The following is a 25,214-nucleotide window of genomic DNA, read 5'->3' on the forward strand; positions in this document are numbered from 1 at the left end:
TTGATCAACTGTAGAAGTTCCACCTGAACTACTCAATTGTAGAATCTCCCTCCCTTGACTGACGAAATGTAGACTCCACCTGAACACAGGCTAGGTTAGGTTACGTATCATGAGCCATAATAAATTTTAAGGTTAGGTCAGGTCAGGTTATGTATCGCAAGCCATAATCAGCTGTAGATTATTCACTCCAGCAACACTCAATTATGCAATCTCCACTCTAAGGGCATGCATGCATGTGTGAGGGGGAGGTGTTCTACAATTGATCCACAGATTATATAATTAATAAATAATATCAACTAACAATGATACTAATGATAGATAACAAACTCCAATAAAACTGGTATTATTCTACTTTTTTTTGTGGTAATCCTTGTTGACACAGGGCTAGTTTAGTAGATGCTAATGCTAGCAACTTGTAAAATACACATCAACTTGCCCAATGTCAATAGATAGCAAACTTGCTGGGTAAATTAACTTGCAGATAGCACTAGCGGCTACTAAACTAGCCTCGTGTCAACAAAGTTTAAGATATTTTTATGAAGGTGATATCAAGTTATCCACACTTGTATTTGTATTACGTAGTTTGGTATGTGGGCATATGCAATCCAATGTCATACATCAGGCAGCGAGGTAATGCCCAGATTAGGTCACATGCTCAAGACAAGGCAAAAGTTCCAAAGCGATACCCTGAAGCCAAATGTGTTTCCCTCAAACTATTACTTTGGTTTAAGTTGTAATTTCTATATAGTCTGAGTAGATAGTGAAAGTGCCCCATATCTTTTATAGTGTGGTGAATAGTTCTAAGATGACTGAGACAAGTGATGTGTACAGACGCTCCTCAACTTACGTTTTAGTTACGTTCCGAACGGCCGAACGTAAGTTGAAAATGAACGTAAGTTGTTACTGTACTATACATCCGTAAATTCTATTACCGTATCTTATAAAACACCCCTAAATCATTAATTATACACATAACATTGTAAAATAATAACATTGATTTCAAATAAATTAAATTCAAGCAACATAAATTGAGATGGTGGAGGAGGAGGGGGAGGGGGAGGATGAGGATGAGGCAAGGCATGTTCAGTTTGTCGTTTGTGCAATGTAAACAATGGACGCAGCGTCATGTGCAAGTATTGTTTGAACTACAGAGAGCGTGCTAAACTAAAAAATTCACTCAAATTTTTTTTTTTTTTTTACAATTTTTCTTTACAGTCAGTTCAAACGTAAAATCGAAAAAATGTAAAAGGAATGAACGTAAGTATAGGAGCGTCTGTACTTTTAAATACTGTGGATAAGTCGTATTGCATTACTTGTGTCTGAGGTGTGTTTGTATTCCATATACCATTACTATGTATCTGCTAGGATTATTGTGAAATTTAGTTCACCCCATTAGAATCTGTGGGATTGTATGAGAGCACCGTGTAGTGTAAGTTATTTTCTAGTGGTGAAATTTGTAGTGATAATGTTCAGACAGTGTACAATAAGTTTAGAAATATATGGTGAATGAAAAAAATCTTGGGTATCTTTTTTTCCTCTTGAAGTTACTGCCATGAGATCACAGGGTTGTATAATTACCTTTTTATATGACTCAAGTGGCAAGGAGTAGAAAATGCATCAATATTAAGAAGCAATTTACATGATAAGAAATAGTTTGCGATCCTTATCTATAGAGGTGAAGAAAGTTGTAAAGGTGTAAATATGATATATATGATGGAAAAACAATCATTCAAACTCTTTATTGCCACTTCCACACAGGATATAAATCAAAAGATGACAAAACCATCCCTTTCAGTGGGAACACTTGAGATGATTTAGTCTCTGCTCCTTAGTAGGGATAATACCCCTCCATTTCCAATATTTTTGTTGTTATTTACTACCTGGACTTCTAAGGTTTGTTAGACTTGTTGATGGGGCTTAGAACTCAGGGGCAAATATGGAGAGGGGAACCTGACCTCTGTTTTAGTACCTCCCACTCTCACTTTTGACCATATATGACCAAAAAATGCAGTAATAATTGAGCATTCGTAAATATAATACTGCGTATTGGGTGTAGCGATTTAGTTACTTATTAAAATTTTACTATTTTCTTTACCTACACTTGATAATCATAGAAAATTATCAATAAGTTGACAATATTAGTTACAACTAAGTAAATAAATGATATAATGTTTCAGGAATGCAAATCTCAACAATTCAAGCTTGAGAGTGACTTGTATATATGAGAGTATCTCATAAATGCAGGCCTGTCAAGCTTGTTAAACTTCTTGGTGGGCCTTATATCTGAGGGATAAATATGAGGAGAGGAACCAGACCTATGACATAGCACTTTCCTTTATTTATGCTTTTTTTTTTTCTAGATTCAGTTTTTTTTTTTTGAAAAAAAAAAAAAAAAAAAAAAAAAAAAAAAAAAAAAAAAAACTACTGAGGTGTGTCATGGTGATAAATATAATAATCTATAGTCAACCAGAACAAAGACAAGTATCACTTGGTATGGAAGGGGTTAATTAACTGCTATAAGAATAGTACCTTTTCCACCTTGCAAGAGGGTTGCCAAGTGAAAGCACATACCCATTAAATAAAGAAATAAAATCCATTTGCCCCCCTCTCCCATTTTATCACCTTGGGAATGAAGTATTACCCTGACCCCACTGCTCTGCTTAGGTCAAAAGTAATGCAATGAGACACAGCATAGATCCCTAAAGTAGGTCTGATAGACCAGAGTTGGGCAAATTTTTGCTAGGAATTCAGATACGCATGAATGCTGAAATTGGATGACCTAGAAAAACTTTGTGTGATTTGGTTTAACGTCACAAACTACCCCCAATCAGGACACTAGGACAGTGCCCTTACATTGTTCTTTGTAGCATGGAATTTAATAAACCATGCCCTTAGTTCTACTTGCCCTGAGCACAGTTCAAATCGTCATCATCTTGACCTTTGCTGCAAGGAATGACACCCTAACTCGCTTGGCCAGCGAGAATCCATGATGAAAAAAATTATGTTATTGATGAACATGAGTAAAATGACATAAAACCACAGTTTTCACCCCTTCTTTTATTGGCATCAACTTCAATGTCAGGTTGATTGGATGCAAAGAATATATATATACAACAGATATGTTATGGTTTTCATGTCATACATATTAAATTTTACAGGTAAATTGGATAACAATTTACTAAGTAGAAACCTTGGATGAACATTTAACATAACAAGTTCTCAGTATCATGTTTCTGTAGAGTGTGAAGATGTAAATCAAAACATGAACAAATGAAACAAAGAGAAAAAGTCAAATAAATAAAATACAATAAGGACCTTGAAAATACAAGCATATGAAATAAATGAAACAAGGTAAAATTAAAAGATATAAAGTGAGGATCATCAAAAGTACTGAGGAACTCATAAAATCTTCTCTATTCACAAAAGTGGAGAAGCTTTGATATTTTGGGGAGCAAAATATAAGGCATAAAGAAAACTGAAGACTGTTTTACCAATCTTATAAATAAAGAATAAGTTAATAAAGCTAACAAGAAATATAATATTGAACATAATATAATGAAAACAAGACAGTAACAAAACCAAAGAAATACAAAACCTGGAGTCTTTGGTTGACTCCCCACTCCAAATGCTTTACCATCACACTATTAGACATTAAAATCTTGCTGATTTAATCAATAGCTAAATCCTGATTGACTGATTGTAGTTTGAGCAAAGGCATCATCACACAAATCACAACTACCCCATCAATGTCTCAATTTGTTGTCTGAAATTGCCTGAGTTCAATTACTGTCCAAACATAAGTATGGGATAATCTAAACAGTCTAGACTTTATCAATAAATCCATGTATAAGTCACCTTCTGCTATTTATCATTAAGTTTGTGGGCATTAAAATCAAAGGTGATTTGAGGGGGAACTAAACCCTCTCTTCATATATTCTTATCCCCCACCCCCTAAAGCCACTTTCAATATTTTAAAGCCTTACTTTTGATTTCAATTGGTTGGTTTTCATGAAGCTCCTGCCACATATTGATGGCTCAGCTGGACTGACCCTCTAGATACTCCAACTCTGATACTACCTTATGACAAGGTCTACAAAACAAGAACCTTGGAACTTCCCTGCAGCTTAACTATGAACCACTACTAGGTCCTTTCTTTTCAGAAATTGGTGGTAATATAGCAGGCTTTCATAGTGACATCAAGTCTGTAGAGAGACTAAAGCCCACATCACGAGCACTGGCCTTTATCAATGTTGATACCCAACCTGAAAAGCAAACTACCACAACCTCCACTCAGAGGTGTGGCCCCACATTGACCTTTGCTGGTTACCTGGAAACAATGGTTTTCCAGCAAGAGATATCTCAGGCAACAAATTGACTGATACTCATGAATTCTGGCATGGCCACTGTGTGTCAGCTTGGAAATCTTGGGGCGGTGAAAAAAATTATAAAATAGTCTGGAATACAGCAACTGTCCTAAAGGAAACAGCCTAATGGATGTACATAAGAACTTCTTTGGAAGATCGAGAGACAAATAAAACCATAAGAACTATTATGGAGGATCAAGAGATGAGGAAAACACTAAATAAATTTTTTGGATGATCCTATTCACATCTATCAATCTAAATGTCAAGCTGCATTCTTAAAGGACAAGGGCTGATTTATGTCCAGGAGGCACTTTGAAATTCTATTAACAATATAACAAGTTACAAAGGCAGTCTCTTATATTCAAATACAGATTCTATGTTAAATGCAGTTTCTAAGGAATATAGATAATTCTTTACAGATCACAGAACTAAATACAATGTTTACACAAATTTGGAGGTAAAACAAGTATAAAGAGTAAATACAAATACATTGTCATGAAGTATTCAAATTCCACTTCTACCTTTCAAGTTTGGTATACAGCTCTGCTATAAAAAGTCTTTGGTAAAATAACAACAAAGCTGTTATCTTCCATGCAATTGAAAGGAATAAGATGAGAAATGGTCCAAGGAGATGGATGAAATGGAAAGGATATTTTTTAAATATTATAACAAAAGGAAAAAATATATATCTATATAGAAATTCACAGGAGAATGGCAAGGTGTGGATTATTCTTTGAATGATAGAAAAGTTGGACATCACACATGAAGGAATCAGCATCTCTTGCATGCTGCAGCTTGTTACTCTCCATGATCATTGTCAAGGATTTATTTCTTCAGAAAAAAGATAGTACCTTCCTTTGAGGGTCATCAAGTAAGTGTTTTCAGTTTCCTGCATAGCTCTTCTTTACCCAGACCTCCCTTGCCTAATCCTGCATATGCAAATTTTTCCTTTGCCAGCACCCTGTAAAAAGAAGTATTTCATCAAAATCTTGAAGTGGGATTTATTTTCTTAGCTTGAACCTTCAATATGGTTTCACAAGTTGTCAAATGCTGACATATACAATGCCAACTTTCATCTTAAAAGGTTGCAAGGGTTAAAACAAAGATTTTGGTATGAGATATGACAAGGGATGAGAGGGTAGTGTATTCTTGAAGTCAAATTCCTAACCTGATGTTGAAGGGACATTTTGCCAGATGGTCACCCATATGTTTTGTGTCCTTAAAGCCCCATTGACCAACTTGCTCAAAGCACTTGCTGAAAAACCATCTCTGAAAAGTAGACAAAGAAATCCCAATGTGAAAAAAAAAATAAAACTCATCTAATGAGAGAGAGAGAGAGAGAGAGAGAGAGAGAGAGAGAGAGAGAGAGAGAAAAAAAAAAATTGAAAATTTGACAATTTAATAATTTGTACTCCTGTATCTTAAGCTCTGGAACAAAGCTCTTGATGCATACATACTAAAAGGCCTTTTCCCCTTTATATGGGGGTGGCAAATCAAAGCATACACCCACCACCCAAACATCACACATTTGTTGTCCCTCTTATCTTAACATTTCAAGGATAAAGCTTCATCCCTGTCTCCACCAACCACTCAAGTCAAAGGCAGTGCAGCAAGACAGTGTTTCCACAGCAGAACCCAATAGTCTAGGGCACAGCAATAATAGCTAAGTTGGCTTATCCCCAGTTTCATTATTTGGCAACCCTCATAAAAAAAAAAAAAAAAAAAAATATATATATATATATACACACACACACACATATATATTATATATATATATACACACACACACATATATATATATACACACACACATACAGTGAAAGGTCAAGAGGACCTTTAGGGAAATATACTACTATATATGCCATTGAATATAAAATGACTCATTGGGTAAAGGAGAATACCAAATACAGAAACAATGAAGAACCATTGAGACTAGACTTAATATTTACAACAGAGCCTGAAATTGTGGATAAAATGAAATACAAGGCACCAATTGGAAAGAGTGACCTCATATTGAGTTCGAACTAAAAGAGGAAATTGATTGGCCATTTACAGAATCATGAAAAGTATGGAAGTCCTTGATAGAGAAGATTTATTAAAGTGGGACAAAAGAAAAACAAGAGGACATGAAAAGAAACTCAAAAAGGATAGTTATTGAAGAGATCTGAAAAAGAATAGTTTTCCAGAGTGATAGATGTCTGGACCAAATTGGACGATAAAATAGTATGTGCAAAAACCATACAAGAATTTAAGAACAAACTAGATGTTGAGAGATACAAAGACAGGTCACTTTGAGCATAGCTTCCTTCCCGTATAATAGAGCTAGGTACAACTAGGTAAATACACCCACCCACACACACACACACTTTCAACGAACGGACGGCTTGAAGAACGTTCTGAAGAAAAGTGCAGATTGTGGATCCCAACGCAAAGAGAAGTGCCTTTTTGTATTTGCAGGGTGGGGGGAAATTGCTCGTGGGGTAGTGGGAAAGTAAGGAAAGAGGAGAGGGGGAGGGATTGCTGGGGAAATGGAAGGTAATGAGGAGGTGGAGGAATTGGCCCTGACGGGCCGCCGAAAGGTAGACAAACGACCGCAAGACAAGCTGGATGATGACGACATGTCTAATAGGAATGTGAAGATTAGAGGTATAGATAGGAGCAATATAGTAGAAAGTGATGAGAATATTTTCAAGGGATTTAAAGAGGGTGGGGGGGACACAACCCCCCCCCCGACTGACAAGACTAGAAGAGAAGGTCGATAAGATGAACGCGGACTTGGAGCGTAGGTTCGGTAATGTTGACAGTATAATACGAAGAATTGAAAAATTGGAAGAACTAGAGAGGGCGAACAAAAACTTAACTAAGGAAATTGAAGAATTAAAACAACAGTTAAAAGAAGTAAAAGATGAGAATAAAGTCTTAAAGGAGAATAATATGGAGAACAAGGAGGGTTGGAAAAAAATTCAAGAAAATAGCAAGGTTGCATTCACTGACATAATCAGACAGCAAATGAATGAACAAACTGAAAACTCAGTTATTAAAGTGATGAGACAGAAGGAGAATATAGTAAGAGATTTAGCAGACAAAAAGAAATGTATAATTATATTAGGAATGGAAGAGAAACATAACCCAGATAGAACCACAAGAATCAAAGAGGAAAATGAAAAAGTAAGCCAATTACTAGAATCAGTTAAAGAAGATGAACCAGGAATTATGAAACAAATCGAAGAGAAATTTAGACTCGGAAAGTATAGCACAGACAAGACCAGACCAATTAAGATTAAATTCAAGTCACAAACAACGGCAGAGAATATCTTATCCAAAACAGGGAAACTAGCAACAAGTGAACAATACAAAAAGATATGGATAAAAAGGGAAATGAATAAAGAGGAAAGAGAGGAAGAAAAGCAGAAAAGACTGGAAGCTAAGGCAAAAAACGAGAACAGAACGGAGTCAGAGAAAGAGAGATTCTATTGGAGAGTAGTGAACATGAAACTAAGGAAGTTCGACATACAAAAGAAAAACATAAGGGAAACAGAGAACACAATGGAAGTGGCAGAAAACTAAGAGTGTCTTACACAAATATAGATGGATTAATAACAGGATTGAATGAGCTGAATGATTATTTGAAAGAAAAAGAACCAGACATAATGGGAATTGTAGAAACAAAATTAAAAGGCCCACTACCACCCAACAGTGTAGGACATGATGCATACAATTATTGGATTAGAAATAGAGAGAAAAAGCAAGGGGGTGGAGTTATGTTCCTGACTAAGAAGGATATAAACGTGAAAGGTGTCATATATGGAAAGAATACAGTAGAGATGATTATGATAGAAGTGGAAGACAGAGATAAGAAGAGCAGAAAATTTGTGATAAATTATGTGCCTCCAAAAACAGCCTCATGGGAGGAGAGTGAACATAAAAGTATGTTAGAGGACACAAAGATAACATTAAATAAAATAATGGAAGATGGAGGAAGAATAGTTATGATGGGCGACTTTAATTGCAAAGAAATCTGCTGGGAAGAAATGACAGTAAAGGGTGGAGATGACTCATGGGGAAACGCTCTACTTGAGATGATTATTGACCACACAATGACACAATGGATACAGGAGAACACTAGGTATAGAAATGAAGAAGAACCTTCGAGACTAGACTTATTAATTACATCTGAACCTAGAATAGTGGACAAGATTGAATATAAAACACCAATAGGTAAAAGTGACCACATATTGATTGAACTGGAACTTAATGAAGAAAAATATATCAAAAGAAATGAACAATATAGAAAAGGAAGAATGATGTATGAAAAAACAAACTTTGATAAAATAAGAGAATTCTTTCAACAAGAAAACTGGGAAGAAATATACAAAGAAGAAACATCAGTGGAAAAGAAATGGAATATTTTGACAAAAATTTACAAAAAAGGAGTGGAAAAGTATGTCCCAAGACAAAAACAAGAAAAAGAATATGTAAAATGCTGGTACAACAAAAGTTGTAGAGAGTTAAAAGATAAAAGAGACAAAGCCTAAACCAGATGGAAAAAGACAGAAAACCTGAAAAATGGAAAATATATACCAGTTATAGAAATGAATATGTACAAACATGCAGAGAGGAAAAGAGAAAATATGAAAAAGACGTCATAGAAAAATGTAAAGATCAACCAAAACTATTCTACAGATTTGTAAACAATAAACTGAAAAACAAACAGGACTTGGAGAAATTAAGACAAGGGGAGTTGAATACACTGAGGAAATGGAAATGGCGGAAATTATGAACAAACATTTTAAATCAGTGTTTACAAGGGAGAACATACAACCTGAAGAGATTGAATGGAAAGAGAAAGTCCCCCCTATAGAAAAAATAGAAGTATCAAAGAATGAAATATTGATACAATTGAGTAATCTTGATGTCAGAAAATCACATGGACCAGATGAAATAGCAAACTGGATTCTGAAAGAATGCAGAAATGAACTGGCAGACAAAATACATAGCATAATAAGCAGTTCCTTGAAAGAAGGAAAAGTTCCAGAAGATTGGAAAAAAGCAAATATAGTACCTATATATAAAGGAGGAAATAAAGAGGAACCTACCAACTATAGACCAGTCTCTCTAACAAGTACAATAGCAAAAATTTGTGAAAGAATGATCAAAAATAGATGGGTAAAATACTTGGAAAAAAACAACGTACTAAATCCAAGGCAATTTGGATTCAGACAAGGACGATCATGCGTCACCAATTTAATATGCTTCTATTCAAGGCTAATAGATATAATACAAGAAAGAGATGGATGGGCTGATTGTGCATTTCTAGACCTAAAAAAAGCTTTTGACAAAGTACCACATAAGAAGTTGCTTAAGAAACTAGAATCTGAAGGAGGAATACAAGGTAAATTACTAAATTGGATGGAAGACTTCTTGCAAGAAAGAAAAATGAGAGTAGTGATAAGAAACCAACACTCAAAATGGAATGAAGTAATAAGCGGTGTCCCGCAGGGAACAGTCCTGGCCCCAATAATGTTTGCTATATATATTAATGATATGGATGAAGGAATTGAAAGCTATATGAGCTTCTTTGCAGACGATGCAAAACTACTGAAAAGAGTGAAAACTGAAGAAGATTGTGAATCACTACAGAGAGATCTAAATAAAGTACAGGAATGGAGTAAGAAGTGGGAGATGGAGTTCAATACAAAAAAGTGTAGTATAATGGAATTTGGAAAAAGCAAAAACAGAATAACAGGATCATATAATTTGGGAAAAGAAGGAATAAAAAAAGTAGAAAATGAAAAGGACCTGGGAGTCATTGTTATGAATAATATGTCACCTGAAAAACATATAAATAAGATTTTTGGAGAAACTTATAATTTAATAAGAACAATCAAAGTGGCATTTACATACCTGGATGAAGAAATGGTGAGGAAAATCCTAATCACCCTGATAAGACCAAGATAGTAATATGCAGCAACAATATGGTCACCAAGTACAAAAAAATGTATAAAAAAACTTGAAAGAATACAAAGAGCAATTACAAAACTGGCACCAACACTCTCAAAACTATCATATGAAGAGAGACTACAAAAACTTGGACTACAGACACTAGAGCAAAGAAGAGAGAGAGGAGATTTGATAGCTATTTACAGAATCATGAAAGGCATAGAAATTACTGATAGAGAGAATCTGATAAAATGGGATGACAGAAATACAAGAGGACACGGAAAGAAAATAAAAAAAGACAGCTATAGAAGAGATTTGAAAAAGAACAGCTTTCCACACAGAGTAATAGACAGTTGGAACAAGTTAGATGAGAAAGTGGTGTGTGCAAAAACAATACATGAATTTAAAAATTGTTTAGATAAAATGAGAAATGAAGACGGGACCCCACGAGCATAGCTCCCCTTCCCGTAATATACAACTAGGTACAACTAGGTAAATACACACACACACACATATATATATGTATATACAGTATATATATATATATATAAATATATATATACACACTGTGTTAAACACGACAGCATTTTGGCACTGATTAATCTTCTTACTAAGAGTTTTCAATTTTTCTCACAGTAGGTCTCAATTCAGGAGGGTGGGCAAATACAAGCCTTCCATATCTAATTTGATGTTTCGACTTCAGGGAGTTTACAAGAATGACTCCCTGAAGTCGGAATGTCAAATTAAATATGGAAGACCCTGGAAGGCTTGTATTTGCCCACCCTCCTGAATTGAGACCTACTGTGAGAAAAATTGAAAACCTCAGTAAGATTAATCAGTGCCAAAATGCTGTTGTGTTTAACACAGTGTGTATTAGTGAGAATCTGTGCCCTAAATATATATATATATCATGGAGCTGACACAATGAACATTGTTCTGGGCCACATAATTTTTTCATCCAATTACAACCATTTCTATTCACTATCTTTTGCACACCCTCTTCCCTGTACATCCAACGCCCCCTTCTCCCCCAATCATCCACCTCATTCTTGCTCTTCCTCTCAAGTTCAGTTCAACCATTTTGACTTTCCACACAATTTTTGCTAGTCTTTCCTTGTTTATTCTTCCCATATGCCAAACCATCTAAGCACTCTTTGATCTATCCTGTTGGACAGTTCTACTTCCACCCTGCCTTCTATTTTACCTCCATATTTTTCATTCAATCCATCCTCATAAAACCTACCATACTTCACAAAAACTTTATCACAAACATTTTTAGGCTATTCCTTTCTGACTTCTTCAAATTCCAAATCTCCACTCCATACAATGTCATAGGCAAAGTCACTTTCATTTACAACCTTCTCTTTGCATCTATTTCCACATACACCACAACAAAAAAAAGGAAAGAACATACATACAAAGCTGGTACAACAAAAAATGTAGTGAGGCTATGGATAAAACAGACAAAGCTTTGAAGAAATGGAAAAAGACAAGAAAACAAGCAATTGGCGAATGTACATCAAACTAAGAAATTGTTACATAAAAATACACAGATATGAAAAGAGAAACTATGAAAAAAGAAAAAACAAAATGCAAGGAAGAACCCAAACAATTTTACAGGTATGTAAATGGCAAACTGAAAAACAAACAAGAAATAGAAAAACTGTGCCAGGGTAAATACGAATATACAGAAGAACTGGAAATGGCTGAAATTATGAACCACCACTTCAAATCAGTATTTACAATAGAAAACTCACCTAACTGTGAGGAAACAGATATCCCCCTCAATGAAAGAAATAATTGTAACACAGAAGGAAATCAGCAACCAAATCAAAACCCTTGATGTCAGAAAATCACATGGTCCAGATGGAATTGCAAATTGGATACTGAAAGAATGCATGGAGGAATTAACAGATCAAATATACAATATAATTAAATTCTCACTTTGAAAAGGAAAGGTGACACAGGACTGGAAGAATGCAAATATTGTACTGATTTATAAGAGAGGAAACAAGGAAAATCCATCAAATTACAGACCGGTCTTCCTGACAAGCATACATATACCAAGGCTTTTTCCCCCTTACAAGGGAGGTAGCCAAAAAGAAAAAGGCATAAAATCATTCCTACCCATTCCATCCCTAAATACACTTCACTCCCCTCCACCCTCCCTCCCATCTTAGCACCTCCTGGACGATGGGTCATCCCTGCACCTTGTCCACTGCCCTGGGTCAGAGGCAGTGTCGCAAGTCACAGCACATCCACAGCAAGGCCGCTTCATTAAATCGGCGACCCACCCTCTCCATCTCCCCATGCATAAAAGGAGAAGACGGGGAGAAATCCCTTCGGGCTGCGTCAAATTTTGCTCACCCATTCCACCTCATCCATCACAACATCATCCATATACAACCATTCTCCATTCACCCCTGTCTTCTGTCCTCTCCCGTCCTTCCTCAACAGACATTCCCCTCTTCCCCAAAGCCCCCTTCACTCCATCCATCCATCTCATCCTAAGACGTCCCCTCATGTTCACTCCCTTCACATCTGCCTTCCATACCTCTTTTATCAGTCTTTCTTCACTCATTCTTTCCATGTGTCCAAACCATCCTAATACTCTTTCATCAACCCTATCTTCCAATTCCCTTTCCACCCCTGTTCTCCTCCTCACCTCCTCATTTCTCACTCTATCTAGCCTAGTAACCCCTATCATACTTCTCAGACACCTCATCTCAAACACATTCAAACTCCTTCTCTCTTATGTTCCATGTTTCTGCTCCATACAGTGCTGTTGGCACAGTCACTCCTTCATACAGTCTCCTCTTAGCATACATTCCCAAATGTCTATTCCTCATTACACTTTTTAATCCACCAAGGCATTTACTCGCTTATCTCAATCTACATTCTACCTCCACCTTCACTCCAACTTTTCCTGCCACATTTGCACCCAAGTATCTAAAACTATCCACTTCCTCCAGTTGCTTTCCCTTAATGCTCACTTCCAGTCTGCTGCCACTTACACCCCTTGTACATCTCATCACCTTACTTTTACCCACATTTATCCTCAGCTTTCTCCTTTCACACACTCTCCCAAACTCTGTCACCAACTTCCTCAATCCCTCCTCCAATCCTGCCACAAGCACAGTGTCATCTGCAAACAACAGCTGGCTCACCTCCCAGTTTTCTCCATTTTCTTTAACCATCTCCAATCCCTGACCCACTACCCTTGCATTTACCTCTCGCACCACCCCATCCATGTTGAACAGCCAGGGCAACATAACGCATCCCTGATGAAGTCCCACCTTTACCTCGAACCACTCACTCTCTCCATTTCTTATCCTGACACATGCTCTACTACTCTCGTAAAAACTCTTGACAGCTCCTAGAAGCTTTCCTCCTATCCCGTATATCCGCAAAACCTCCCATAGTGCCTTCCTGTCTACCCCGTTGTAAGCCTCTTCCAGATCCATGAAAGCCCAAAAAACATCCTTCCCCTTTCCTATATATTTCTCACATATCTGTCTTACCACAAAAATCTGATCTACACAACCTCTACCCGTCCTAAATCCACACTGTTCCTCACCAATTACTCCCTCTGTTCCTCTCCTAATCCTCTCTATCAAGATCCTCCCATAAGCCTTACCAACTACACTTTACAAGCTAATCCCTCTGAAACTACTACACTCACACTTGTCCCCTTTTCCTTGTAAAGTGGAACTATACAGGCACTCCTCCAGTCCTCTGGCACTCTACCCTCTCTTAAACAAACATCAAATAACCTTACCAGCCAGTCTACCATCACTGTACCTCCTTTTTTTAGACATTCTGCATGGCATCCATCCAGACCAGGTGCCTTACCTGCTTTCATCATCTTAACAACTGCCTTCACTTCATCCTTCCTTATTTCTCTTCCATTTTCCTCACTCATAACGGTCATTTTCTTAGCACTTCCCACTGCAACTATCTTTCCCTCCCTATCCTCCTTCACATTAAGCAACTCCCTAAAATATTCTGCCCATCTTCCCCTTACTGCCTTCTCTTCCATTATCAACTCTCCATCTGCACCTTTTACCTTTTCTTCTCTACTTGATTTGCCTCCTCTTCCTCTCTTAATTTCTTTTCAAAACATCTTTTTATTACTTTCAAAATTTTCTGTCATACTCTTACCCCATTTCACATCTGTTCTCCTCTTTGCAACCTTTACCTTGTGCTTTACTTCTCTTTTCTTTTCTTTGTACCTCTCATATGACTCCCTTGTCCTATTTTGTAACCAATCTGTGAAAGCTCGCTTCTTCTCTTCTACAACCTTCTTTGTTTCCTCATCCCACCATTCACTACCCTTCCTTCTGTTTCCTCCTGTCCTTCTTGTTCCACACACCATCTTTGCACACTTTGTGACTCCCTCCTTGAACCATCCCCATTCCTCCTCCACTCCTAGCTCTACTCTATCCTTCACTCCCTCCCACTCCTCTCTCAGCTTCTTCTTGTACTCCTTCTCCTTTTCATTTAAAGAGTTCACTCTAAGCACCTCCCTACCTTTTGTCCTTTTCCTCTTTCTCCATCTATCCTCCACTCTCAACTTACCTTCCACCAAAAAATGATCTGATATTCCCCCACCCTCTCCCCTTAGCACATGTACATCCTTAACTCTTCCTATTATACTCCTATCTACCACTACATAGTCCATTAATGCTCTATCTACCACCCTTCCATCCACCACCCTCTCCCATGTGTACTTATGCTTGACTTTCTTCCAAAACACCGTATTTGCTATCATCAATTCTCTAGACACTTCTCCATCAACTCTCCACTACGATTCTTTCCTAGAACTCCACATTTCCCAACCACTCCGTCAATTGGTTCATTTCCAACCCTAGCATTACGGTCTCCCAGTACTATTACATTGGCATTTGTCCCTAATCCCTCTATGCACTCATTTAAATCTATTCAAAAAGCCACCCTTTCTTCTACACTCTTCTCACTACCAGGCCCATATGCACTTACAAAAACCCACATCTCCTTTCCCAGTTTCACCTTCATCCACATTATCCTTGAGGAAATCTCCTTCCACTCCACTACACATTTACCTATCTCTTCACTTACTAGTATAGCTACCCCTTCTCTCCCTCGCCCTCTCTTCACTCCTGATAACCTCCCACTTACACTCCCAAACTTACACTCGCCCTTCCCTCTCAACTTAGTTTCACTCAAAGCCAACACTTCCATCTTTCTTCTCACAAACATACTACCTATCTCTTCCCTTTTACTCTCATCTGTACCACATCCACACACATTAAAAGACCCAAACCTTAGGGTGCTGGTCGGAAAACTCCTAGACCCTCTTATGGCTTTACTTTTTTTAGGTCCCCTGTGAGGCTACAGGGAGAAGGATGCCTGGTCCCAATCCCCATCCCTTTTTTCTCGCCTCTTACGGTCCAAGTGGAAATACTTGGTGGCAGTATTCTTTTACCCCCACCACAGGGTAGGTAGGCAAAAAAGGAAATGAATATTCAGAGAAATTGTACAAGGGGTTGGGGGATAGCATAACGAAGGGGCAGTCATAGTTTAAAAGTGTCATTTCTTTATGAACAGAGTTTTCCTCTATCACAAAAATGATTTGTGGCTCTGGTCCATAGGGATGCCCCGTATCAACTGCATGCTACTTTTGCCACAATAACATGCAGCCAATACCCCAGATGGGGGTAAGTAAAGTAGCAAAAATTTGTGAAAAGGTCATCAAAAATAGATGGGTTTAAACATTTGGAAGAAAAAACTATACTGAATCCCAATCAATTTGGATTCAGACAAGGAAGATCATATACAACAAACTTGATCTACTTCTACTAGAAATTAATAGATATAATACAAGAGAGAGATGGTTGGGCAGACTGTGCCTTTCTGGACCTACAAAAGGCATTTGATAAGGTACCATACAAGAAACTTATAAGAAAAATAGAGTCAATAGGTGGCATCAGAGGAAAATTATTGGAATGGATGAAAGACTTCCTGACTAGGAGGAAAATGAGAGTAGTAATTAAAGATATTCTCAAATTGGGAAGAAATGAAAAGTGGAGTCCCACAGGGATCAGTACTGGCCCCGATCATGTTTGCCATATACATAAATGACATGGATGAAGGAGCAGAGTGTTATATGAATTTCTTTGCAGATGGCACAAAAATACTAAAGAAAGTAAGAACGGAGGAGGATTACAACTCATTACAACAAGACTTGGACAAGATCTGGGAATGGATTCAAAAGTGGGAAGTGAAATTCAATATCAAGAAATGTAGTATAATGGAATTTGGAAAAAGTAAAAAGAATATCGAGTTTATAAAATTGGTGAAGAAGAGGTAAAAAAAATAAACTCGGAAAAAGACCTTGGAGTGATGATCAGCAAAGACATGACACCGGAAAAATATATTAATAAAATAGTTGGAGAAACCTACAATTTATTGAGGTCAATAAAAGTGGCATTTGTCTATTTGGATGAGGAAATGATAAAAAAAAACTTTAACTACACTAAGACCAAAACTTGAGTACGCAATAACACTATGGACACCCAGTACCAGAAGGAATATAAAAAAAATAGAAAGAATACAAAGAGCAACAACAAAACTGGCACCAACTCTTTCCAAAATGAGAGGAGACCTACTATCTATAGAATTATGAAAGGAATGGAAATCTTAGATAAGAATGATTTATTGAAATGGGACAATGGAAAAACAAGAGGACACGAAAAGAAACTCAAAAAAGATAATTACAGAAGAGATCTGAAAAAGAATAGCTTCCCACACAGAGTGATAGATACCTGGAACAAATTAGACAAAGAAACAGTGTGTGCAAACACTATTCAAGATTTTTAAGAAAAAACTTTATGCTGAAAGATACGAAGATGGGTCACCACGAGCATAGCTCCCTTCCCATATAATACAACTATGTAAATACACACACACACACACTGAAAAATGGAAAATATACACCAAACTAAGAAATGAATGTGAAAATACGTGAAGAAAAGAGAAATTATGAAAAGGACATAATAGATAAATGTAAAGATCAACTCCAATTATTTTATAGATATGTAAACAGCAAGCTAAAAAATAAACAGGAAATACTTAAATTACATCAAGGTAATAGAGAATACACAGAAGATATAGAAATGGCAGATATTATGAACAAACATTTCAAATCTATATTCATCGAGGAAAAAATCTACAAAACTGTGATCAAAGAATCGAAGTAAGATTTCCTCCATTGAAGACACTAAACATTACTCAGAATGAAATAAGGAATCAAATATTAAAGCTTGACGTTAACAAGTCACAATGCCCAGACGGAATTGCAAACTGGATACTGAAGGAATGTATAGATGAACTAACAGGAAAAATATACACAATAATTGAATGCTCACTCAAAGAAAGAAAACTACCTGGAGACTGGAAAAATGCCATTACAGTCAACTCCCCGTTAACGCAAGGTTTACGTTCTGGAGATGTCGTGCTAATGGAAATCGTATTAACAGAACATAATTTCTCCATAAGAAATAATGGTAATAGTGGGGGTTACGTTCCTGGACAACAGGAAAGTCAGTCTATTTTGGGATTTTATTACTAAAAATCCTAAACAAACACACTATCAATAAATTTGAAGGTTACAGAAACAATAAAAACACACATTCTTACTATATTGGTATTTATTGTGCGGTAAAATAAAACATTTTGTGCATGTAAATATTATGAAGCATCACTGCCATCACTGTTGCTTATCATGCTCCCGTCCCCAACCTCACTCCACTCTGCTCTCCCTCCTCGCCTCGCCCTGCCTCCTCACCTCCCTCTCCCTCCTTGCCTCGCCCTGCCTCCTCTTCCTTGACTGTCTTATTTTGAAAGAAATGGTGGAGTCTTGTCTGCGTCGTCTTTTTCTTCTTTTGATCTGATATCACTTTGTAACAGTTCAGCTCCGACATAACTTTTCTGGCCATTATTGCACTTCTGTTAATATTCGGATCTTTGGCTTCCAAGATATCCAGTCCTTCTCGTATAAACGAGAGTGCTTTTTCGAGATCACTTTAAGTCGAGACTCTCGGGCTCTGGGGTTTCTGATATAAGCCGAGATGCAGCTGCCTCCAACTCTGCATTCTGTATCGTCTCCATCTCTAACAGTTCTTTGTTAGTCAGCTCCACTGTGTGCGATTCTAGCAGTTCATCAATGTCCTTCTGCTCAAGTTGGTCAAACCCGGCTTCCCTGGCCTTGTCAAGACTTTCCTTGTTAGCTTTAGAGACATTTTCTTGGATGTCAAAGCCAACGAAATTGTACACCAACTGAGGACACAGATATTTCCAAACCCCGTTTAGGCATTTCTCCCAAGATTCTTTAATGAAGCAGCGAGCATCTTTGATGGTAAACTGCTTCCAATATTCCTTCATGGTTTTCTTGTCTTTTTTGTGTCCTCTCAACCATGTCAGTCAGGGTCGAACGTAGATAATATGACTTGAAGGTTTTAATAATTCCTTGGTCACATGGCTGCAGAATGGAAGTGGTGTTTGGTGGCAAGAAAGCAAGTTGGATGTTGTTGGAGAGATTTTCTATTGACAGGGGATGGCTGGGAGCATTATCCAAGATCAGGAGAATCTTGAATGGAATCTCTTCCTTCTCGCAGTAAAGTTCTAACTCTTTCTCCAATTTCTCAAAGTAGTCCTTGAATATGCTCCCTGTCATCCATCCTTTTTGGTTGGAATACCAGTAGCAGGGTAGGAAGGTCTTGATGTAGCCTAGCCCTGTGAAAGCAAGAACAAACAAAATTGGTTTAGTGTGCCGTAAATTGTGAGTTGGTGACATGATTTTCTTTTTTGTTTTGGTGCACGAAAAAAACGAGCGTTTACAATCTCGGTAAAAAATTTCAAAGCTTTCATGACTAATAATCAACATCCATACATACGCACCTTCAATGCTCGTGGATTTTCCGAGTGGTAGACAAGGGCAGGTTTCAGCTTGCAGTCTCCCTCTGCATTGGCACCGAACAAGGGCGTATGACGATCCTTGGAGGCCTTAAATCCAGGTGCAGTCGTCTCCTCAACCGAGATATAGGTTCGGTTAGGCAGTTTTTTCCAATATAGACCTGTCTCATCTATATTAAAAACCTGCTTGGAAGTGTAGCCACCTTCCTTGATGATGGTCTTGAGAGTAGCCGGATACGTTTTGGCTGCTTCCACATTGGCAGATGCAGCTTCCCCAGTCATTTTGAGATTGTGGAAGCCATATCATTTCTTGAACCTGGAGAACCACCCAGAACTGGCATTTTGAAGGTCTTGGCTTTGTCTTCCTCATTCTCATCTTGCACATCCTAGTAGAGACTTAAAGCTTTAGCTTGTATGATGGCCATGCTGATAGGGACATTATGCTCGTTTTGGTTTTGGATCCATTGTGCCAATAACTTCTCCATCTCCATGGATCTAGCTCGGGAACATTGTGAAGAGGAGGCTGATGTACCAGCAACAGAACTGGCTCTGATCTTGTCAGCATTTGCCCTGATGGTCCGCAAAGTGCTCTCATTCAGTCCGGTAGCATAAACAACCCAAGAAGTTCTTTCACCCCGATCATAACGATCCGACACTTCTAACTTCTTTTCTATGGTCACAAGTTTTCTTGACCTCTTTGCTGCACTCTCCTTTGGGGTACCAGGATGGTTGGGTGCCATAGTACACGAATTAATGTAACACAAAACTTTGATAAAATTGTTTATGAGTTCCACATGCTGTGAGGGCTGGCTTCACACTGAGGACAAGAAGCAGAGAGCGGGAACGCGGGAGTCAGTGCGTCTCTCCCGCACTCTGGCGGCGAGATATTCAACCACAGCAGGCGGGAAATTCAGCTCGCGTAACATCGGACATTTCATGTTATCGGAATATATATTAATAAATTTTAAGTTGTGTAAGATCGAAATCATGTTAACAGAATTCGTGTTAACAGAGCTTGTGTTAACAGGGAGTTGACTGTATAGTGCCAATATATAAAGGGGGAAATAAGGAAGACCCAACAAATTATAGACCGGTGTCCCTAATGAGTACAATAGTTAAAATTTGATCATCAAAGATAGATGGACAAAATATCTGGAGGAGAATAATATACTGAACCCAAGGCAATTTGGATTCAGACAAGGAAGATCATGTATCACTAATTTAATTTGTTTCTATTCAAGATTGATAGATATATTGCAAGAAAGGGATGGCTGGGTGGACTGTGCATTCCTGGACTTGCAGAAAGCATTTGATAAGGTACCACACAGAAAATTACTATATAAACTGGAAACAATAGGAGGCATACATGGAAAACTATTGAATTGGATGGAGGACTTCCTACATGGAAGAAAAATGAGAGTGGTGCTCAGAGACAAATATTCAAATTGGGAAGAAATGAGTAGTGGCGCCCCCACAGGGATTGGAGCTAGCTCTGATAATGTTTGGTATATATGTAAATGACATGGATGAAGGCATTCAAAGTTACATGAACTGCTTTGCAGATGATGCAAAATTATTAAAGAGAATAAACTCTGAAATAGACTGTGACTCATTGGAGAGGGACCTGAACAAAGTCTCAGAGTGGGGCAAGAGATGGGAGGTAGAATTCAACATCAAGAAGTGCAGTAAAATTGAATTTGGAAAAAGCAAGAAGAGAATATCAGGACAGTAAAGAAAGTAAATTCTGAAAGGGACCTAGGAATAATCATCACCAAAGACATGTTGCCAGATAAACATATAAATAAGATAGTCAGAGAAATGCACAATTTGTTGAGATCAATAAAGGTGGCCTTTAAATACCTGGATAAGGAAATGATCAAGAAAATATTACAAACATTGATAAGGCCAAAACTGGAATATTCAGTGCTGATATGGTCACACAGTACAAAAAAGAATAGAAGAAAATTAGAAAGAATACAAAGAGCAATGACAAAGATGTCCCAACACTTTCAAACCTGACATATGAACAAAGATTGGCCAAACTGGAATTGCCAACCCTGGAACAAAGAAGGGAATGAGGGGACCTAATAACCATCTACAGAGTTATGAAAGGAAAAGAATGCCTTGATAGAGAGGACTTATTAAAGTGGGACAGAGGAAAAACAAGAGGACATGCAATGAAACTCAAAAAGTATAACTACAGAAAAGACCTGAAAAAGAACAGCTTCCCACACAGAGTGATAGATATATGGAATAAATTGGATGAAGAAATAGTGTGTGGAAACACAATACAAGAATTTAAGAACAAACTTGATCTTGCGAGATACAAAAACAGGTCACCACGAGCATAGCTCCCCTTCCCGTGTAATACAACTAGGTAAATACCTCAAACCCCTCACTCTCCATTTCTGATTCTAACAGGCTCTACTACTCTTGTAAAAACTATGACTGCCCTTAACAGCTTTCCCCCATGGTGCCTTTCTGTCTATCCTGTCATAAGCCTTTTCCAAATCCATAAAGGCCCAAAAAACATCCTTACCTTTTCCTAAAGCTTTCCTACATATCTGCCTTACTACAAAAATCTGATCCATGTAATACCTACCTACACTGTTCTTCACCAACTACTCCCTCTGTTCCTCTCCTAATCCTCTCAGTTAAAACCCTCTCATATGCCTTCTCAACTACACTCAGCTCACTGATCCCTCTGAAAGTACTATACTCACATTTGTCCCCTTTTTCCTTGTAAAGCAGAACTATACAGGTAGAACTCTGGCAGTCTACCCTCCCTTAGACACACACTAAACAACCTCACTAGCTGATGGTGGGGATGTGTTTAGAAAAAGAGTTGACGACACCTAACAGTCAAGCATAAGTATTCATGGGAAAGGTGTGGTGGAGGGAAGGGTGGTTGATAAGGCATTACTGGACTGTGAAGTGGTATCTAGGTAAGCTGAGAGTGGAGGATAGGTGGAGAAAGAGGAAAAGGGTAGGAGGTAAGGAGGTGCTTTGTGTAAATTGTTTAAATGAGAAGGAAAAGGAACAGGAGTACAAGAAACTGAGAGATGTGTGTTGGATGGTGAAGAAGTAGGAGTAGAAGAGGAATGGGGATGTTTCAAGGAGGGAGTGACAAGGTGTGCAAAGATGGTATGTGGAACAAGGAGGATGGGAGGTAATAGAAAGAAGGGTAGCGAGTGGTGGGATAATGAAGTGAAGACAGTAGTAGAAGAAAAACAAGCTTTCAGGGATTGGTTGCAAAGTAGAACAAGAGAAACATATGGGAAGTACAAAGGAAAAAGAAGAGAAGCAAAACATAAGATAAAGGAGACAAAAAAGAGAGTGGAGGAGGATGACAAAGTTTTGAAAGTAATAAAAAGATGTTTTGGAAGGAAGTTAAAAGAGAAAGGGGAGAGGAGTTAAGTAGAGAAGAAAAGGTAAAAGGTGCAGAGGGACAGATGTTAACAGATAAGGAGGCAATAAGTGGAAGATGGGGACAGTATTTTAGAGAGCTGTTGAATGTGGAAGAGGATAGGGAGGGATTGGTGGTAGCACCAAGAGGGACTAAGAAAATGACAGTGATGGATGACAAAAATAGAGAAATAAGAAAAGATGAGGTATAAGTAATTTTGAAAATGATAAGAGCAGGTAAGACACCTGGGTTGGATGGGTACCATGCGAAGTGTCTGAAGAGGGGAGGTCCAACAATGGTGGACTGGTTAATGAGATTGTCTAATGTGTGTCAAGGGAGAGTAGGGTGCCAGAGGACTGGAGGAGTGCCTGTATAGTTCTGCTTTACAAAGGAAATGGGGACAAATGTGAGTGTAGTAGTTTTAGAGGGATCAATTTGTTGAGTGTAGCTGGAAAGGCTTATGTGAGGATTTCAATTGAGAGGATTAGGAGAGGAACAGATTAAGTAATTGGTGAGGAACAATGTGGGTTTAAGAAAGGTAGGTATTTTATGGATCAGATCTTTGTGGTATGTCAGATATGTGAGAAAGCTTTAGCAAAGGGTATGGATGTTTTTTGGGCCTTTATGAATTGGAAAAGATTTATGACAGGGTAGACAGGAAGGCACTGTGGGAGGTATTGCAGATATATGGGATTGGGGGAAAGCTGTTAAAGGCCATCAAGAGGTTTTACAAGAGTAGTAGAGCCTGTGTTAGAATTGGAAATGGAGAGAGTGAGTGGTTTGAAGTAGAGTGGGGCTGCCTAAGGGATGTGTCATGTCACCATGGCTGTTCAATGTGTACATGGATTGGTATGAGAGATAAATGTGAAGGTAATGGGCGGAGGACTGGAGATGTTTAAAGAAAATTGAGAAAAGTGGGAGGAAAGCCAGTTGTTGTTTGTTGATGACACTGGGCTTGTGGCAGGGTCAGAGGGGAGGATTAAGGGAGTTAGTGATGGAGTTTGGAAAGGTATGTGATGGGAGAAAGTTGAAGGTAAATATTGATAAAAGGAAAATGATGAGATGTACAAGGGGAGAGGGTGGCAGCAAGTTAGATGTAAGGAGGGAAGTTGGAGGAAGTGGATAGTTTTACGTATTTGAGGTCACATGTGGCAGGAATGGGAGGAGTGGAGGTAAATTGCAGAGTAAGGAAAGCCTTAGGTGATTAACCACTTCAGTATGACTCAAATTCTTGCGCGCAGCATCAGCTGCCAAATGTATGATTCATCACACTACTTGCATTATCTTCTATAATAAAGTAGTAGCCTCTGTCTGTCTGTCTTTGTTCATGAACTACTAGGGTTTTGGAGATAGACCCCCATAACCATATATATTCTGATACCCCTATCCCTCCAGATATTTTGATAACTATATTTTTGTTATATATATATATATATATATATATATATATATATATATATATATATATATATATATATATATATATAAATGTTACGGTTAAGGGTTAAAGTTAGGTGGGGTATGCTTAGATAGATAGATAGACTTTATTTGGCAATGAATCAATGTACATGAAGTGCAAATAATGACAAGAACACATAGTTCGAAATAATAAATGCAAATTGCCGAGGATAACACAAAAAGCATGTACGCTTATTTCCATTGTGGTCCTCATCAGGTTGTTATTCTACACTAAGTCACACGGACAACATACGTAGGGGGTTGAGGGGACCAGAGACACTCATGAGTAATACCAGTCAGTACACATATGACACATAAACATTGTTATAGTTTTGCTAATATTACTGAAATGTTTGTACACATAGGAACATTGAGTCCAAAAATTTGAGCACCATCCAAAAGGAACATTTCGTTAAGCAAAGGAACAACAAAATAATGTTAAACTGTAACAAAACAGTATGAGTGAGTACTATATCGTAGTACCATTAATAATATACCGCATTTTTCTACATCTGTATCAACATGTATGAGTACTATATCAGAGTAGGACCTTTAATGATATACTACAATATTCTACATCTGTAACAACATGTAGTTATAGTGAATTCTACACTGCAGCTAGGGTCACCTATTAATTAAATCTAACATTTAACCTGAATCTCAGGACGGAGTGGTCAATTAGTATGAGCACCAGGGAGTAGTACATTATAACCTGAAGCACCAGAGGTAGGGTACAGGGGACCAGTACTCAAATGAGTAAAACAACAAGGAGAATGAGGAAAAAGTTCAGATCATAACTGTTCTCGGACCCTACCTGAGACATATACCATATTATGACTGGCAAAACAAAGGTGGAAACCAATTTGTAAACATCAATCATTGTTATGCTGAACTAAACTTCTGAAGAACAAAAAAAAAGGGGGAGGGGAGGTCAGAACAGTTATGAGTGAACACAGATATGGATGGTATTACTCATGGAATCAGGTATCCCTCACTAAGCTAGTAGTACACCAAATCAAGGCTGTTCTCTGTCCATAGCTGAGACATATAGTAACCCTTGACTTTTTTCTTGAGGGTACCCTTGCTATTTGTTT

At 37.8% G+C, this 25,214-nt stretch overlaps 1 protein-coding gene across 7 annotated transcripts in view; it reads right to left on the bottom strand.

Moving 5' to 3' along the window:
* Positions 1-3,042: 3,042 nt before the first annotated feature.
* LOC143018655 (F-box only protein 30-like) overlaps positions 3,043-25,214 on the bottom strand; it is a 142,104-nt gene continuing 119,932 nt past the window's right edge. For all 7 annotated transcript variants that reach the window (XM_076174240.1, XM_076174242.1, XM_076174239.1 and 4 more), the window contains exons 11-12: positions 5,533-5,633; positions 3,043-5,325 (exon numbers count right to left, since the gene is read on the bottom strand). In XM_076174240.1, coding sequence (XP_076030355.1) covers positions 5,232-5,325; positions 5,533-5,633 — 195 coding nt within the window. In that variant the 3' untranslated portion in view covers positions 3,043-5,231. The remainder of the gene's footprint in view (positions 5,326-5,532; positions 5,634-25,214) is intronic.

The sequence above is a fragment of the Oratosquilla oratoria genome, chromosome 35, assembly GCF_046742065.1.
Source record: "Oratosquilla oratoria isolate Oo_2021 chromosome 35, ASM4674206v1, whole genome shotgun sequence".
Classification (NCBI taxonomy): domain Eukaryota; kingdom Metazoa; phylum Arthropoda; class Malacostraca; order Stomatopoda; family Squillidae; genus Oratosquilla; species Oratosquilla oratoria.